Raw genomic sequence first — 17,500 nt, 5'->3', positions numbered from 1 at the left:
ACCTTCTGAAGAAGTTTCGTTATACCGGCCGTGCTAAAGTGGATCGGTGGTATGTCAGCATACGGGCTGGTAGCTTCAGGGGGCATGTTTTGCAGGTCTTCTTTGGTGAAGACAGACTTAAAATAATTACTTAGTAGATTGGCTTTCTCTCGACTGTCGGATATGACATCATCGTTGATCTCCAAAGGGGTGACACCAACATTGTCTTGCCTTTTTGATCTTATGTAGGTCCAAAATCGTTTGGTCATCGTGGGTTTACGAGTTTCAAAGTCCATGTCATCGGTCTTTAGGAGGTCCAACAAGTACTTATCATGTGCGAGAGTCGACCTTTTCTTAGTTGCTTTGCGTAGATCTTTAAACTTCTTCCAATCAACATGGCTATCTGATTTGCGTACTCTGTTATAAAGTTTCTGCTTCTTACGTATCATACGCTTGATTGAGCTATTTATCCACGGTACATTCCAGCGTGATCCCAGTTTCTTTTGGGGAAAGTGCTCTTTCATCACCTCAAGAACTGTTTCTGTAAAGAAGTTGTAGTTTTCGTCGACAGATTTATCTAGTGGGTTGTTAGTAAGATAACTATCTAGGCGTATTTTCAAATCATTTCTAGCCGAAACTGTCACCCTTTTTAAACAGGAAAATTTTCGTCGGTTGTTTTCTGTTAATCGACGGTTTCAGAGTAATGTCCACAAAAACTGCATCGTGATCGCTCATGCCATCGACCACCTGGACATTTTTTACTAGGTTTGAGTTGGTTGTGAGGATTAAATCAAGAATATTTCCTTTGCGTGTAGGTTGTTTCACGTGCTGAAACATAGAGTGATCGTTTATAATATCAAGCAGGTTGGTGTTTACTTCTGTACCATAGGCGGGGCTAGCGTGCGTTGTGTGCTGTGATGATGCGTGTCAGAATCCAGTGAAGAAGAAAACATGACAAAAAGGAGGTATTAATTAACTATTTTATCCTTGCTCCACCCAACTCAATGATTAGCCTTGCTAAATTTGGGTGGACAATCGTTTCATTGTCAGTAACCAGTATTGTATGTAATAAACGTCGTTGTTTGTTGTTTTTTGTTGTGTTAATGTACAACTTATCTGTCAGGGAGCTTTACTTAACTTGGGAAATAATGATAATAATAATATGGTGAGTACATCTTTAAAGGAGCTATGTCACACACTGCGCATGTGCGCGAAGAAGCGTTACATCTTGAAAACGTTCGCCAACTTTTTCAAGTTCTGCGGGTGATTCAATATCAAGACTTTATCGTTTTTTATCTCAGCCATCCGTTAACAGTTCGCATAGTCAGACGTTCGTTGCTATTTCACAGCCCTCTTAGAAGGTTCCTGTGTGTTTTTGTTTCAATTACTCTGATCAACGGCTTATTTGAGGTCAACTGTTTGGAGTTAACAAAATGTCCTCTCATGGAGGCCGCCGATCAGGAAGCGGCCGCAAGAAAATCTTCGCCAGCCAGTCAGCGAGGCTTCAGTTTTGGCGAAAGACTCATAAAAGGATTTCGTTGGATGGAACAATTTTTTCATCTTGGGTTTCTGCGAGGATCAAGTGCGGATATGACAACGATTCCATGTTTGCTGCCCATCTTCTATCACTCGAGAGAAGAAGAAGGTACATGCATAAAATGTCTGTTCAGTCTGTCTGCTAGCGGTCTAATTTTGAGTTAATCAGTTGTTTTGAATGTATGTATTTATTTTCTTTTATAGGGAAATCGCATCAACCGTTTGTAAAAAGAGAGGGGCATCGTCCATAAACCTTCCTTCCTCAAAACGACGCCATATTGAAGGTGAGACTAACGATGTACTTGATTCTAGATTGAATAAATGTCTTTCCATTACTAATTACTAGTCCTAAAACTGAAAGGCCCCAAAAAGATCAAGAAATATCTGTACTTCCACATTCTACGCTATTCAATAAGACTGAAGTATATTCCTCTCTTATGAAGGGCCACTGTTGTCATCCACTCCTTTGCAAGAATTATCTGTACCAGTACAAGAAAAAGTTGATTATTCTGTTGTCAGTGTAGGAAATGATGATTCGAGGTGAGTAAGCATTTATTTCTTGTTTTGAATATTGAAAACTGGGTCTATAAGGGAACTTCTATAAACAAGTGGTATGAGTTACATTAATAGTTGTTTGCATCCTTGCTGGTTCAAAGTTGTTTATTTTATCTCCTGTTTAGTGATGTGGATGTAACAGGAATTGCTGTCTCAGAGTTGTCAACTCATAACGTTAGCTACCGTGTTGTAAATGACTCAGTAATAACGGTTGATGATGCAGACAAGTACCAGGATACTGATGAGTCCAAACACACAGACTCATCAGACAGTGAAAGTGATTGTATGGAAAGAAATTCACAGTATGTATTGATGTTGGTTATTGTTTATTTGTAATGTGGCACTTATTTTGTTGCGACTTTGTAAGAAATCCAAGATACCGTTTTTCTATTCTGTCTCAAGTATTCCGTGCTTTCGATAAACACTGACAGCCAATGAAACTTGTCTACTGCCCTCCTCAGAGGAGTCGGCAACTTTGGTCCTTAAAACTGTAGTAACTATGGAAAAACTCATTCAAACCTTGTTGGTACAGTAGGTTACTCTACTTAAACTAGCTTTCTACTGTACTTCAAAAAGGAATGCTTTATCTGGGTCTTGTACAATATTGGCATCTGAGGTTAGTGAGCAGCATGATGCTAGTGAATGTTAATTCTCACTAGCCAATATTATTACGGTATTGAAACTGTGTCATGTGAGTTCAAGTGTGTCCCACTTCAACAGTCAAGGAGTAAATGGTAATATTTAATGAATCAAGGAAGGAACGTGAGCATCACAACTTTAGAATCAGTAGCAAAGTACCGTATTATTATTCTTTAATTTCTTTCTTGGTTGAAAATTTATTTCCCTTTGTTTGAAACTCATTATCATACACTATCATACCCATAAACAAACAAAATAAAAATTTAAACCAAGAAAAAAATTGAACCACAACATATAAATCCATTGCAAAACTTTTACTTTCAAATTGGCTTGCAATGTAGTGTAAGTGTACCAAACAAAACCAGTAATACAATAATTGTAATCACTGAATGGTTTAATATTAGTTATGTTTTGAAAGTGTTATTTTCAGTGTACAAGAAGCCTTACAGGATCTAGATGAAGATCAGACTATTGATTGCGAGAGTGCAATTAGTGACAGTTCTGAAGTATATGACACTGGGTAAGTTTATAAGTTAACATGTTGTTTCCGGGAGATAAATCTTATGACTATGCAGGCGAAATAGAACTTGTTATAAGAGTGTGTATGGTGTGATCTGATCCAGTGGAGGGCATCACATTTGGGTGAAGATATTGGCAGTCAATACAGCTCGAGTGATTCTAAATCAAAGGTCAAAGGATAGTGAAACACAATCAATTACTAATTTTATTGATACCAGAAGACAAATTAACCAAAAAGAAACATTGGCATTAATTAAAAGGTATTCTTGAATTATCTGACCTTCTAGATCTGACATAGAAGATGAGGAAGAGATGAGTGACCAAGATGATGACAACGAGCTTAGAATTGAAACAGATTCAACCTCAAATCCTGTTGAAAGAACTGAAGCTGATCTGACAATTGAGCTGCCAGTGCAAGATTGTCCTGTTTTATCTCAAAACCCTGCCATTGTTTCTCCGTCAACAGTGCCAGCTGCATTACCCATGCCCTCTGTTTCTAACATTCCCACTATGCCCATACAATATCCCAAGCTTAGTAGGCTAGAGGAGCAGGGTACCCTTTTTAAGGAAGAAGTCTCACTGGCCAAGGATACCAAAATGATTTGCTCACTTGATTTTTTCTTGGAGCTCTTCAAGTATTGCCGTCAACCAGGCTGTGCTAATCAAGCAATCATTAAACACCACACTATTGGTCCTACTTTGATAGTCAACTGGAAGTGTTCGTCTGGTCACCAGGGAAAGTTTACATCATCAAAAGATGTAAATGATGTGTATGTAAATAACCTACAAACAGCTGCTGCCATCCTGCTATCAGGGAACAGTTTCTTTAAAATTGAGAAAATGGCTAGATTTATGGGTCTGTCCTTCTTCTCAGATGCCACATTCTACCGGGTGCAGAGACTGTACCTGATACCTGTTGTTAATGAGTGGTGGTCCTGGCAGAGGGAGCAGATTCTTAAAGATTTTATTAATAAAGAAGTGATTGTCTGTGGTGATGGCCAGTGTGATTCTCCTGGGCATACAGCTAAGAATTTATGTTATTTCTTGATGGAGCTGGTCAGTGGCTATATCCTGGAGGTTGAGGTGAAGGACAAACGTCATGTTAATTTGGTGTCTGTTAACATGGAGAAAAGGGCATTACAGAGTGCGCTTCAGCGGCTTAAAGGAGTCTTGAATGTTGTTGAAATTGTCACTGATGCCTCGTCAACGATAAAAAAGTTGATTGGTAAGATTAAACAAGCAATACTCAACCAAGTTTATCACTCTTTATTTTGTTAACTACATTATGTTCATCTACACAATCTTGCATCAAAAACTCATGGCTTGCAAGCACATTCTATGTCACTCGATTCTGTCTGCATGGCTGCCCTATTGTCCTTCGGCAAAGTGTTTGTTACTTGCTTTCCCTTACATTGACTAGTTTTTTCTTGAAAGAAATAGACTGTTGTTCAAGTTTGGCATCCTTTTGCAGGACATACTCTAAAAAGAAACATATAGCACTAGTCACTCTCCCAATTTGTGGTTTTTGTTCTTTTTTAGCTGACGAGTTTCAAGGAGTGTTCCACAGTCTGGATGTGTGGCACAAATCAAAGAGTATAAGGAAGTGCCTGGCAAAGGTAATATTTTCTCCAGCAGGCAATCAATTATTATGGCAATCTTGGTATTATTTGAGATAATAACTGTGTAACCACAGGAAAAGTTATTTCATGGTTAGCAGAACACTTTTTACATTGTAGATACCGAAAAATACCAACTATCCTCTGCTGACTCGATACTTATAGGTTGGAAAATTAAAAGACATGGACAAGATGAAGGATTGGGCAGATGACATAATCCTGCATTTCTGGCATTGTGCAAGCAGCTGCAAGGACACGGCCACAACCAGTGACGACGAGGCTGTTGAAATCATGAAGGTAGTCATACTGTTGCATACAAGTTTCACCTCTTTCACATGTCGGCAGTGACAGTCTTCCTTAGAATTTAAATGTTATTGTAATATATATTTTTTTGCATAATAGCAAACATATAGCAGCCCAGTCGAAATGTTTTGAATTAGTAGGCAGGATATCCAAAGTACTAGCCAACAAACTTGTGTGGTTTTTCTTTTGATATTACTAAACCCACACAATGTGAGTTTTGAGTAGGCAACAGAATAATATTCCACTGGAAGCGGCAAAATTGTCAACCACCGGCTCATTTTTACTTGGCTGATACAGTCTCTTTTGTTTTTTAGAATAAATGGATTGGACTTCTGCATCATGTGTGTGACGAACATGACTGGGTTGGAGGTAGTTGTGAACATGATGAGTTTCAATCTGATAAGGCTGGGGCCTTCTGTTGCTTGAAACTGGCTGGCGTGCTGTGTCTCCACCAGGCTGTTGAAAGCAAAGGAATATAAACTTACTTGTAAGCTTGCAGTAGGAAAATGGTAGTGGAATTCATTCACTGGAAAATATTGTTGTTGCCTGTGTGAATATAATTCTCCTACAAAATTCAGATCAAAAGAATAATGACAATCGATATCAAATGTAACAATTATATAAGACAAAAGTACTGGATACACGCCAGATGCACTTCGACCACAGAGATCAGTGACTGAGTAAACATGTGCTTATCGATGTCTCTGACCCAAACGTAACCGCCATTCTTGTACTTACTTACTTGCATCACAACGAAACAGGGACAGAACGATGCAAAACATAAGTTTTCCCTTTCAAGTTCACCTTGTTTCGGCAAGGCTTCGCCGTGGATCCACAAGAACATTCATTGCCACATGTTCGTCCAGCACCCTTGCAAGGACATCCTCTATTGGTATTTGCCGTTCGTTTTGTTGAACAAGTGCTTTTGCATTTGCACGAGATGCGATTTTCCTGAAAAATGAACGGTGGAGATAACAATTAATTATTTCGCTGGACAGCATGTGGATGAAAAGCAAGAACCTTATAGACATCGAAGGAAAACTTACCGCCACAGACTCTGTAGCCACGTCCGAGATCATGGTTTCGCGTCTATAGGCACAATAAAACTGGGCGAAGAAAATACTCAAGTATACGAGCAAAAACTGTACTGTAAACGTACTATAAACGGGGGTTTGCTGCCAAAAATCGGCCTGATTTCCTAAGTCCAATATGGCGGAAAGTTGAGAAATTCAACAGAGCACGCAAAAATCCTGCACATGCGCAGGTCGTGACATAGCTCCTTTAACGGGTTTCCTGTGTGTGTATATATTCAAATTACATTAATAATACTTTGTGGGTCCACACTTTTAAGTTTGGCACAAATTACAAATGTACGATTCAATTAGACGTACTGTCATAAAACTTGAATTTTCGATCTGTACCACCGGGGTAAGACGCTATCTTACGCAGCTTTAATTTCGGTAAACCAGATATAATAGTTAAGATTGCTGTTTAATAAGGCTTTGCCTGTACAAGTTTGGTGATGGACTACATGCTGTGTACAAAGTGGACCCAAATCTCACGACTGATTGGATATTGCAAATGATGCGCACTTTATAATTCAGGAGGTGTCAAATATAAGCGTGATGTGTGATAGTCTCCCACTCGCCTCTCCCTGTTCTGTTTCTGCCACCATTTCTTGGTAGGCACCATGAAGCGCCCTTTCTTCTTCAAACAGCTTGAAATGCAAGCTCCTGGTTCTTGCCCGCAAGTTCCATCTCACCTTCCTCTTGACCAACAGCTCCTCCTCCTTCTAGGGTGGGCTGAGTAGCATTTTTGTTTGTGCTTGATCCACCAGTGGTTCCCACTCTGTTGATGCAATTTTTACCACAACACAGCAGACGTTTGATCTTACGTCGGAACTTCTGGCTCACAAAAACGTAAATCAACGGATTAACAGTTGAGTTACACGTGACCAGGACAATAGAAGTAATGTAGGTAACATCACCATAGTTCTGAGAAGGACTGAAGTAGTTAAGAGCGTAGATGCTCAAGTTTGGCATCCAACACAAGCCATAGATGATGCTCACGGACAAAACCATCTTCGTGACTCGCTTTCGAACTTTTACCACGCCCTGAGTGTCAAGATAAAAATAAATAATTCTCACTAAATGGAAGCTTCCAGGACCAATGAAACACTTGACATAAATAACCACACCAGATTTCTAAAACTTCCATTTGGGGGGAGAAGACCAGTTCACGTTAAATGACGTAACGAAGGTCATCCTGGTGTCCTTCAACAAAGAAAGGACGCCTATTGATGTCTTAAAATGTTCGGTGGGAATAAAATGGGATTCAGTTATATTCCGCTAGAGGAGAAGCGAGTAAATTTAATATGAACTCTCAACTGACCCGCTCTCAGCGGGCTCAGTTGGAAGCTCACTGCAGCGCAATCACGCTCTCATAGATTTAAATCCCGTTGAAGCCTGTTTTTTGTTTTGTTTGTTTTGCTTTTTTTTTCAGGTTTGCTTGCAAATGCTTAAGTTGCTCATTCTGAACTGCAATGATTTTTCCAGCTGGTTAGCGTTATACTTGAATCCTGAACAACGATGGGAAGATATCTCTATGAACAATTTTCTCGAATATTTCAAATAACTAGTTTTTGTCTGGCTAAATTTTTGTGTCCGTGCTGTGGAAAGCTTTTCATTTGAATAAAACAGCAACTTGCATTTGGTTCCCAGGGTCTCTCATCGGGCGAGGTAGCAGCTCTCGTAACGTATAATGTGATTGGCTCGCTACCCTAGCCAAAAACAAACGACCAAACAATTGAAACAATGACTTAAGCCGTGTTCACATTAGGCCTCGATTATGATCGAATTCAGTATAATCGAATTAAATATGAAATGGGTTCACATCAACTAATTACAGCGCTTGATTATGATTGAATTATAATAATTTCAAACAACCTCAATGGGGTTGTTTGAAGTAATTACAGTGCGTAATTGAACAGAATGGCGAACACGTGGTGGTATATGAGCAGACGAAACTTCTAATCACTATTTGGTGTCTTCTTCTATTTTCGGAAGCTATCCTTGGTTCTCTTCTTTCCTCAAGCATGGTGATGATAATCGTGGCAGCCGGTTAGCATTTGATTCCATCCCTCAAACCCACATTTCCCTTCTCATTTAGCTTACACGACGTACAATCTGCTTCAGACTTCAAATCTACTTCAAAGAAACAAGCATTGTGATGTGCAGAGAACATTCAGATTAGGCGAGCCAAAGAGTTGAACCCGGATCGATTGGTTCCCTTGCATATTCCGATATCCACTAGACTAACGAGACAAGCTCCTAGAAAACCGAATTTTTTAGAGTATTGACATAGTAGTACCCAGAAAAACATTAAGTAAAAGCTAACCGTCTTCAAAGTGGTTTTTAGCCCTAAATACTGTAGATCAGCGCGGCTTTGCTTAGAAACGATATTTCTTGTCTAACTGTCTGTTTTCATTCTTTTTACAGCGGTAAGCTTGTCATATTAAGACTGGATATTACGTCGTGTAATTGTAAGGAAATGTGCCAGGGTGGTTTTGGTCGCGGTACGGCGCCATTTTGTTTCACACTGCGAGGTCACCCTGCTTATTGTATTTTAATTTTCGCAGATGTGAACAGAACCATAATTGAATAAAATTGAATGGAGTATGATAGCCTGAATCATACTTCAGTCAATCATAATCAGCGTTGAGTGTGAACACGGCTTCAGACTTAAAAACAATAAAAGCTTCTTACAATACTAAACAATAACAGTTTACGAGAGCTGGTACACTGCTGCCATCATCTTCTCACTTCAAGGGACGGGAAGATGAAACCCTGGGAATGAGGTTGAGATCAAAGTGATTACGTTGGCCAATCAGTGACAATCTGAGAATCAAATAAGCTAATCATACAGCAAATCAAATGCTCGCGCTAAGCGCGGGAAAACGCATTTTACAACGTGAGATTTCGTGACCAATCACAACGCTCAAAGTGATAAAATCGAAATTACTTTGCACTTTTCATTGAGAACCATTGTATTACCTGATTGGTGTTTCTGGAGATGCGTTCTTCTTGTTTAAACCAAAGTGAATACACAACCCTTGAATATAACACACTCATCAACAAAATCGGGATGATACCAGCTGCAAAGAACCACGTGGAGCTGTAGGCCTTGGGAAGCCACTCATTGGGCCAGTATTCCATGCAGAAATTCAAGGATTTGTCATAAAAGATCGTCAAGAAGAGGGGGATATTCAGGACCGCTGCAGAAATCCACACAATAGGAACAAGAATCTGAATGCAGAGGAGATCTTTTAGTAAATTAGGTCTGAATAGTCTTGAAACACCGACTAGTATGCTTACAAATCAACACAACAAAACTCAGTGGAACCGAGGTACCACAATCAAGAAATCAGTGCCACGCTAATGTCATGCCAATGCCGTGCCAATATATACCGCTCCCCTCAGGGGAATTTTAGGGCCAATGAAACAAATACAGCCCGTCTATTGTTATTGCCCATACTTTCTGCACATCTCGAGACACTCGGGGTGACACTCGGATGGGTGATGCTTACTAATGCAGGGATATTTTTGCGCGGTTTTATATACGATGAGGAGAAAGCAGAACTTAGCAAGTGCTCCTGCTATCCAAAAAGAAAATTGGGGTAACCATGCATTTTTCAGAGATAGTTAAACTTCAATTTGGAAAAGAACGCCGTACATTGCTCTGTATGCCACAGCTTTTTACAAATCTTGTTGATTAATTATCTTTTAAAATGCGTGGTTACCCTCAATTTTCTTTATGGATTTCAATAACAGTTGTTGATATCTGCTTTTCCTGCATATTCAGTAAACCGCCCAAAAATACCTTTGAATTAGTAGTCACCGTCCTTAAGAGTACAAACTGGCGGAAGAAAGACCAGTTGCATGCTTATTTTACAACCGCAGCCAAGAAGTTGAACTGTGACTACTCAGAACAACTTCATTCTGTGGTTAGAGCGGGACGTAACTTCAGGAATTCTGGAATGCAAATCCGGCGCCTCAACCACTCGGCCACGCTGCCTGCAATGCAGTGCTAGGCAATCGCAGGAAATAACTTTATTTATCAGGACCTATCGAGGGTTAAATTTATGCTTTGATTTTTCGTTACATTATCAGTAATAAAAACCATCATCTCCTCTCAACTTTAAAACACACCATCAACTTGGCGTAGGTCAGTTTGCCTTTATTTCCATAAGGATACATGACAGCATAGTAGCGTTCAAAAGCGATGACCACAAGAGTAAAAACCGAGGCAGCTCCTCCGGTCCATGTTAAGTTTCCACCTGTCAAAAGCTTGCAGAAGATGGTACCGGTCTTTCCATCCGGGTGGGCAAAGAGGTGACTTAAAAGGAAGCGCGGTGCCACGAACAGAGCCACAATCATATCTGCTATGGCCAAGTTCAGAAGTAAGAAATTCATGGGCGTCCTATAAGGAAGAAACGACGGGCTCAATGGCTTACTGTTATTGCCTCAGAATGACCTTTGTTATTTAAAATACAGGATAGGTAAGGTAAAAACAATGGTTACGTTGCAGAAGGTCGAATTTTTCAATGTCCACGAGGACGAAGGCTGAGAGGATGTCATTTGCAAGTATTATATTTTGTCGTTATCACGAAGTATATATTTCATTATTCCACGTTTAATATTTCTACTTCTGTCTAGTATTTCAGAAATTAATTGAAATGCAGAGGGAGAACTAAAACTATATATCGCTGCGCCGGTGCCCCGTCCTCTGGAGATCGGATGAAACATGTTGAGCAACCTTGGAGCAGAGAAGGGAACCAAAAAGGATTGCACGAATAAGTGCTGAAACTTAATTACGTTCAAAGAGTTAAAAACTACGCATTGCTTTGGCTCGTTATTCGTGTTGTTTTGTGGCGTTCTTCTTGCCCGTCGACTGATGTCGTCGTTGCGTAATAGGCTCATAAGGTAAGAGCATCCGGGCCTTTTTTTGCAAATCGGAAGACCGGATGTTGTTCTTAGTGCTTCGGTTAAAGTTAAGGGGCTTCGCAATATCGTTTATATAAAGGTGTCTTCATTTTTTAAACGTTACGTAGAATTCTTAAGTCCGGGTCCGCCGGGTTGAACTCACCTCATGTCATGATAAATGAGTATAATCAGACAAACCATTGTGTTTCCAGCAAGGTTTGCAGTGACTAGAATAGCGAACATGATAGTGATTCCGATCTGAGCTGACTCAGAATCCGTGTACAGCGCCATTTAGGATCAGGAATTTGATTGGTCTGTCGGGGAAAAGAATAGGAAGCCCTGCATGAATTAGATGGAACATTACCAGTAAGTAATGTATTGAAATGTTGACGGCAAGTACTAAGCATCACAAAAAAGAATTCTCAGCGTGAATGCTTGAATGAAATTTAACTGGTGTAGATATCAAATTTTCAGCTGAAATATGACTTAATTCTCCCCATTGCCGACCTTGTCACAATTACAATTTGCCGAGAAAATATTTACACTAGCAAGTCTTCTGCTTGATTTTATGAAAACGCCAACACAGACAATAAAGGAGTGATAAATAAGTGAAAGAGGGATTCTCAGAAAAAAAAAAAAAAAAAAAAGAAAAAAAACAATTTTGACTATTTCTAAAATATTGAGTCGAACTGTTAATTTGCCGTGGAAGCAATGCGAACTAATTCGAACATATAAGCCATGGGTACATCAGCCGATTTCCTAGGGTCACTGAAAAGTGTCAGTAGATAAAGTCTTGTGAACTGCTTCGAGTACAAAAAATGTATTCCTTGTACAGCTCACTTTCTGTAGATTAGAATGACGTACAGCTTTTTACGTTTGCTTTGATAGTTCCTATAGAAAACAGACTTGCTTCAAATCGCTTGATTTCAAATCAGCCAGTCTATAAAGAGTTTGTAACAAACTAAAAAGCCATTTCTTTTTATGTGCAAACGATTTTACCTCTGGGAAAATTTACTTTGGTTTTTTTCATTTTTTATGGCTAAACAACTGAGAACATCTGAAAGCTCCTCAAGCAAAATGCTAACACGCAGAAGTGAAGGTTTGGTTAATTTGTTTTCCGTGCTCAGAATCCTACTAATGCGACGACGATGTATCGTGCATTGTCGATGCCATGCGTAAGCAGTTAGTAGTGAAAGTTCTAATTTGCAAGCGTCATGGACGAATAATCAAGAAAGATGGCTTAGAAAGAAAGAAGGAGGCTGCCACAACCAAGACTTGCTAAGACTATATCCCTGTTAACCAGGTTCACTCTCAGGAAAAACACTCGGCGTTAAATTTTACCTCGTTAAATTTTACCATCTGGCACGTATATCCTATAAAAACCCAGCTCATTTAGCGGCAAGGGGGAATTGTTTTAGGCAAACAGAAAAAGATGGCTCAACCCTCATACCTTTCATATTCCTTTCTGCTCAATTTTTCACAGGATGAAAACCTTTGCAGCTTACATTTATTACCATTCGTGCATAATATAATAAGCCATCCTTAGATTTTAGCAATTGACTTTGGCATTTCAAGAGTGATTTGTTAGCATTTGTTGAAAGAGATTAATTTTCATCCCAACAACAATTGCAGGTGGTCGACGGTACGATTAAAATGAACTCATGTATCATTTTACTAGTTTTGCTAGTGTTTTATCTTCCTCAATTGAAAAGCTTTGGATTTAAAATTCGATTGAATTCTAAAAGAACTAATTTTTAGAGGTTCCCTATGTTGTCGTAAATCGTCTCATTTCTTATGAAGCCGCTAAGAACACAAAACCTTATTTTCCTTGCTTTTCTTGTGTTGTTTTGTTTGTTTTAAATTTAATTAATTTAAGGCAATTGTGTCTTTTCAGTTTGAAAGGCCGAGAGGTCGATACTCTAGGGGCTGACGTTCTTCCTTCCTATTTATGTATGTCGTGAAGGGGTGAGAATTACCAGCAGCCGTTTGATAATTGTTTTTCTTTGTTTGATCTTTATTCCACTGCTTGCAATTGGTGTGGCTCTTAATTAGGAGTCAAACGTCCAATCAGGTTTTATAAAATTGAACCCGACAATATCTACCTCTGTAAACGTCATGCATTGTTATGAATTACGACGAGACACTGAAGCGTAACACAATTTTAACTGGACTCGGCTACACATCGATTTACAAAGGAGATGTATACGAGTGAAATGCTACGACGTACAAAAACCTTCGATAACAAGAGCGGGAACAACAACGAAAGTCAATGACACTCTAAGTCCTACACACTAGGGTGGGGATAGTATAATTATTCATAGGTCCAGTCTCTCAGGCTTCTTTATCACTCTTCTAGAACGAGTACGGGTTGTAACATTCTCCCCACCTTGTCCTCCTTCGGGGAGGACAACGCTCAATTTAGGCTTGGAAACAGGTATACTTGCAGCATGAACAGTGTTCGTTTGCGGCTTCTCCCCACCATGGACTGAATCCTCTGCTTCCGGCTTACTTGTGAAGCTGCTGACTCAATCTCTAACTTGTGTAAACGTTGAACGGGTCTGTTGTAGAAACTGTTATGCGCTCTAACTGTAGCGGGCCGTACAAGCCCGTCGTTAACTGGATAAACCCTTTCAACTTTAGCCAATGGCCATTTGGTGCGCGGCACATTGTCGTCAGAAATAAGTACAATGTCGCCTACTCGAATAGAAGGGATCTCTTTACGCCAGTTGGTTCTTACCGATAGGAGATGTAGGTACTCTTGTTTCCAACGCTTCCAGTAGTGATTGAGTAGTCTCTGCAGGTAGAGATACCTTTCGACAGTCCTCTTACTGGTCTCCTCTAAGCTACTTTCTTTCCTTTCCGGTAACTGGTTAATTAGCCTACCAATTGCAAGATGAGCAGGTGTAATAGGTAACGGGTCTCTGCAATCATCACTTACTGCGGTCAACGGCCGCGAGTTAATGATACCTTCGATTCTGACCAGCAACGTGTTTAGCTCAGAAAAGGTGAGAAGTGCCCTTCCAAGGCCTTACGCAGTGGTTCTTTTATCGCTCTGCAAAATCGTTCCCACCATCCACCTCTCCATGGGGAACGCTCTGTGATGAATTTCCACTTGATCCCTCGTGATGAGAACTCTGACTTGATTTGATCTTGATCCAGCGTACTCCACATTCTTTGACTTTCAGTAGTGGGTTCATCGTATAATTTCTGAATTTCCCTGCTTGCTGCCTTGAAGGTTTGTGCATTGTCTGACCACACTGTATGGCAAAGACCTCTGCGACTCGTCATGCGACTAAAAGCTTGAAGGAACTCATCAGTTGTCAAACTATGTGTAAGTTCCAGGTGAACCATACGAGATGATGCGCATGTGAAAATACACACATATGCTTTCTTAATGTTTAAGCCCTCTTTTACATACAGTGGTCCCGCAAAATCAGTCCCAACATGCGCGAAAGCTGGTGAACAGGAAATTCTTTCCTCTGGCAACTGACCCATTTTCTGGGAACAAGGTCCAACTCGTTGTCTTTGGCAAGCTACACATCTTCTGATAACACGTTTAACCTCACGTCTTCCTTAAGTTAGCCAAACTTTCTGCCTTAAAGTTGATAATACCGTTTCTGGACCAGCATGCAACATGTTCTTATGTACATCTTGCACCATCTTGGCAACTTCAGGATGTCCGTGAGGCAAGATTATTTGATGCTTGCTCTGTTCGGGAAGATGAGCAAACTGTAGCCTCCCACCAACTCTTAATACCTGATCATTTCTGTCATAATAAGGGTCCAGTTTCAGGAGGCGGCTGTTACTGGGAAGCACCTCTCCAGCTTTCAGTTTCTCGAATTCTTCTTTGTAGACCACTTCCTGCACCCACATACAACATTTAATCTCGGCTTGCCTCACCTCGTCCGCCGACAGTTCCCTTTCACAAGACCTAGACTTAGTCTTAAACAATTTGACCGCTCTCAATACATAAGCAGTTACTCGAATCAACTTTAACCATGTCCCGTAGCGTGACATATCAATCAGTGGTTCTGCAACAACTGCTGTATACACATGGGTAGTTCTTTTTTCCTCGCAAGCTTCGGCGGGAGCAGATTCGTTTTCGGGTTGAGCGGGTAGTGGTTCGCAAGGCGAAGACATCCATTGGGGTCCATTCCACCACAAAGTGCTTGAAATCATATCACTACAGCTTAACCCACGCGTCAACAAGTCTGCAGGATTCTCCTTACTTCCACAATACCTCCAACACTCAGGATTCCATGTTGACTGTACCTCAGCCACACGATTGGCAACAAATGGCTTCCAGGAAGAACTCTGCCCATTTATCCAATGCAGTGCCACCATACTATCTGACCAACACACAACCCTAGCCATTTTCATTGGCAAAGCCCCTACAACAAATTTTAGCAACCTGGCATTTACGACTGCTGCTAAAAGTTCCAGCCTTGGAAGTGACACCTTCTTAATGGGCGAGACTCTGGACTTCGATATTACCAGCTGTGAGGATACATTGTCTTGCTTGTCTCTTATTCGAATGTACACTGCTGCTCCACACGCCTTGGGGGAAGCATCTCCAAAGCCATGCACCTCTACCACAGAGTCTTGCGTAATACCATTTCCGAAGCATCGAGGGAAGTCACATCTTTTAGCTGCAACGACTCGGACTTCCAACTTAACCACTTTGCTTTAGTGTCGCTATCTAACGGGTCATCCCACTGTAATCCTTTCAACCACAACTCTTGGAAAAGGATTTTGGCTCTAACAGTGAAGGGTGATATCAGTCCCAGTGGGTCAAACATTTTCGATGCCAGACTAAGTAGACTTCTCTTTGACATTGGATCATGGGATGAGATGATTCCACTCAGTGCGAGGAATCTAAGGTGGTCAGAGTTCAAGTCCCATGACACGCCAAGTGAATTGAACTCCACGAATGGCGATGAGGCTCTTTTGGCTGGGTCAATAGCATCCATTACTAGCTCTGAGTTACTTGCCCACTTGGTCAAATTGAATGCCGCTGTCATCATAATTTCTGACATTTCTTGTTGAAGCTTCAAAGTTGAATCTACTGTATCGGCTCCTGTCAGGCAGTCATCGACATACATATTTTGTAAAATTTCTTCTACTGCATACGGGGACATTTCTTTGTATTTGTTTACATGAGCGTGGACTGTAGCAATTGCAAGGAAAGGACTTGCGTTCACACCGAAAGTCAATCTCTGCATTCTGTACACCTTTGGTGCTTCGTTAGGCTGTAAATCTCTCCACAGGTAGCGGTGAACATCTCTGTCCTCTGGTGCTAGTTTGACTTGCAGAAACATCTTTTCAATGTCTGCTATGAGACCAATTTTTGTGTGTTCTAAATCGAATCAGTACAGATGCAAGGTTCGGCTGTAAAGGAGGACCAGGAAGAATACAATCGTTAAGGGAAGCATCACCTCCTTCTCGTGCGGAAGCATCAAATACGATTCTGCATTTTGTCGTTCTTTTGTCGTCTCGAAATACAGCATGGTGCGGTAAGTACCGCACAGTTCCATTGTCATCCCTCTGATCAGGTATTTCCTCTGCAAAACCTTTCTCTACATATTCGTTGATCGCTGTTTTGTAAGCCTTAGCTTTCATAGGGTCTTGCCTTAACTTTCTTTCAACACTTTCCAGGCTTCTCAAAGCTTGTGCATAATGACTTTCTAGCTTTGGAGGATCTCGTTTCCATGGTAGTCGCACCTCATAGTTATGTCCATCATAGTTCAATCCTCTATTGAAGTCAGCAACAGCACATTCTTCCTCTTGTGACATAACAGGGTCCTCGATCTCTGCAATACCAATTGATTCCAGTTCCCAGAATCTTTTCAATGTTACGTTAACTCCACCGTTTTCTACAACTGTCAGCATGGATGAAGTTTGCCTTGATTGGCGGTTTACTTGTCCCGTGACGATCCAGCCGAGGCAAGATTCCACAGCAACAAGTGACTCACTAGAACTACCTCTCTTACAGACCCCAGTCACAAATGAGTAGTAGTGGTCGGCACCAATAAGAACATCTACTTGAACTGAACCACGAGGATAACTATCTGCAAGAGTTAAGCCTTGAAGATGAGAGTTCTTATGGAAATCTATCTGTACTGGCCCGAGAGGATTACAAATTTTGGAAATAGAAGGGGCCTCTATCTCCACCTTTGAATCTCTCTTAATTGGTGAAAGGGTAAATTACACTCTTTGGAATCTCTTCGTTTCGCTGGTTAACCCACCTAGCGTTGTGACACTTAATAGCTCTGAGGGACCTTGCAGGTCAAGGGCCTCTGCAATGTTCTTTCGTATATACGAACGTTGACTCCCTGAATCTAGTAAAACACGGACTGTCATTTCTTGGCCCTT

General features: G+C 40.7%; 7 protein-coding genes and 1 long non-coding RNA gene across 15 annotated transcripts in view; 3 read left to right on the top strand and 5 right to left on the bottom strand.

The window, feature by feature from the left end:
• LOC138060200 (uncharacterized) overlaps positions 1-7,838 on the top strand; it is a 14,595-nt gene extending 6,757 nt beyond the window's left edge. For both annotated transcript variants that reach the window (XR_011134310.1, XR_011134309.1), the window contains exons 2-3: positions 869-944; positions 7,650-7,838. This is a non-coding gene — a long non-coding RNA (uncharacterized lncRNA). The remainder of the gene's footprint in view (positions 1-868; positions 945-7,649) is intronic.
• On the top strand, positions 1,081-2,164 carry LOC138060198 (uncharacterized). The gene is made up of 3 exons (XM_068905931.1): positions 1,081-1,624; positions 1,720-1,799; positions 1,959-2,164. Exons 1-3 carry the CDS (start codon positions 1,413-1,415, stop codon positions 2,057-2,059), a joined length of 393 nt encoding a protein of 130 aa, XP_068762032.1. The 5' UTR covers positions 1,081-1,412; the 3' UTR covers positions 2,060-2,164.
• Positions 2,570-5,932, top strand: LOC138059705 (uncharacterized). The gene is made up of 6 exons (XM_068905311.1): positions 2,570-2,601; positions 3,140-3,229; positions 3,516-4,453; positions 4,768-4,844; positions 5,010-5,141; positions 5,462-5,932. The coding sequence occupies exons 1-6, from the start codon at positions 2,570-2,572 to the stop codon at positions 5,624-5,626; spliced, it is 1,434 nt and encodes a 477-aa protein (XP_068761412.1). The 3' UTR covers positions 5,627-5,932.
• LOC138060196 (neuropeptide FF receptor 2-like) overlaps positions 5,210-17,500 on the bottom strand; it is a 17,952-nt gene continuing 5,661 nt past the window's right edge. For 2 of the 7 annotated variants that reach the window (XM_068905926.1, XM_068905923.1), the window contains exons 2-7: positions 11,292-11,442; positions 10,355-10,625; positions 9,200-9,451; positions 6,194-7,261; positions 5,952-6,098; positions 5,210-5,603 (exon numbers count right to left, since the gene is read on the bottom strand). In XM_068905926.1, the coding sequence (XP_068762027.1) occupies positions 6,857-7,261; positions 9,200-9,451; positions 10,355-10,625; positions 11,292-11,419 (1,056 nt within the window). In that variant the 5' untranslated portion in view covers positions 11,420-11,442 and the 3' untranslated portion in view covers positions 5,210-5,603; positions 5,952-6,098; positions 6,194-6,856. Of the gene's footprint in view, positions 5,713-5,889; positions 6,099-6,193; positions 7,262-9,199; positions 9,452-10,354; positions 10,626-11,291; positions 11,468-12,578; positions 12,639-17,500 lie in introns of those variants that run through there. The other 5 variants (XM_068905927.1, XM_068905921.1, XM_068905924.1 and 2 more) reach the window with 5 other exon arrangements.
• On the bottom strand, positions 14,120-14,623 carry LOC138014023 (uncharacterized). The gene has a single exon (XM_068861054.1). The coding sequence runs from the start codon at positions 14,621-14,623 to the stop codon at positions 14,120-14,122; it is 504 nt and encodes a 167-aa protein (XP_068717155.1).
• Positions 14,702-15,502, bottom strand: LOC138014022 (uncharacterized). The gene has a single exon (XM_068861053.1). It carries the CDS (start codon positions 15,500-15,502, stop codon positions 14,702-14,704), a length of 801 nt encoding a protein of 266 aa, XP_068717154.1.
• Positions 15,718-16,446, bottom strand: LOC138014021 (uncharacterized). The gene has a single exon (XM_068861052.1). It carries the CDS (start codon positions 16,444-16,446, stop codon positions 15,718-15,720), a length of 729 nt encoding a protein of 242 aa, XP_068717153.1.
• On the bottom strand, positions 16,451-17,488 carry LOC138014020 (uncharacterized). Its single transcript, XM_068861051.1, has 2 exons — positions 17,374-17,488; positions 16,451-17,196 (listed from the first exon to the last, which is right to left on the bottom strand). The coding sequence occupies exons 1-2, from the start codon at positions 17,486-17,488 to the stop codon at positions 16,451-16,453; spliced, it is 861 nt and encodes a 286-aa protein (XP_068717152.1).

The sequence above is a fragment of the Montipora capricornis genome, chromosome 8, assembly GCF_036669925.1.
Source record: "Montipora capricornis isolate CH-2021 chromosome 8, ASM3666992v2, whole genome shotgun sequence".
In the NCBI taxonomy this organism is placed as follows: Eukaryota; Metazoa; Cnidaria; class Anthozoa; order Scleractinia; family Acroporidae; genus Montipora; species Montipora capricornis.
The sequence above is the reverse complement of the archived record's forward strand: the minus strand, read 5'-3'. Positions and strand labels throughout refer to the sequence as shown.

What these genes read in the sequence shown, in the direction of transcription:
- LOC138014022 (XM_068861053.1), bottom strand. Translation starts at nt 15,502, where the DNA reads ATGGCTAGGGTTGTGTGTTGGTCAGATAGTATGGTGGCACTGCATTGG.
- LOC138060198 (XM_068905931.1), top strand. Translation starts at nt 1,413, where the DNA reads ATGTCCTCTCATGGAGGCCGCCGATCAGGAAGCGGCCGCAAGAAAATC. An exon ending in TCACTCGAGAGAAGAAGAAG is followed by an intron (nt 1,625 to 1,719) that starts GTACATGCATAA and finishes TTTCTTTTATAG; the next exon opens with GGAAATCGCATCAACCGTTT. An exon ending in AAAACGACGCCATATTGAAG is followed by an intron (nt 1,800 to 1,958) that starts GTGAGACTAACG and finishes TCTCTTATGAAG; the next exon opens with GGCCACTGTTGTCATCCACT.
- LOC138014023 (XM_068861054.1), bottom strand. Translation starts at nt 14,623, where the DNA reads ATGGGTCAGTTGCCAGAGGAAAGAATTTCCTGTTCACCAGCTTTCGCG.
- LOC138014020 (XM_068861051.1), bottom strand. Translation starts at nt 17,488, where the DNA reads ATGACAGTCCGTGTTTTACTAGATTCAGGGAGTCAACGTTCGTATATA. An exon ending in ATTAAGTGTCACAACGCTAG is followed by an intron (nt 17,197 to 17,373) that starts GTGGGTTAACCA and finishes TAACTCTTGCAG; the next exon opens with ATAGTTATCCTCGTGGTTCA.
- LOC138014021 (XM_068861052.1), bottom strand. Translation starts at nt 16,446, where the DNA reads ATGTTTCTGCAAGTCAAACTAGCACCAGAGGACAGAGATGTTCACCGC.
- LOC138059705 (XM_068905311.1), top strand. Translation starts at nt 2,570, where the DNA reads ATGGAAAAACTCATTCAAACCTTGTTGGTACA. An exon ending in AACGATAAAAAAGTTGATTG is followed by an intron (nt 4,454 to 4,767) that starts GTAAGATTAAAC and finishes GTTCTTTTTTAG; the next exon opens with CTGACGAGTTTCAAGGAGTG. An exon ending in TAAGGAAGTGCCTGGCAAAG is followed by an intron (nt 4,845 to 5,009) that starts GTAATATTTTCT and finishes CGATACTTATAG; the next exon opens with GTTGGAAAATTAAAAGACAT.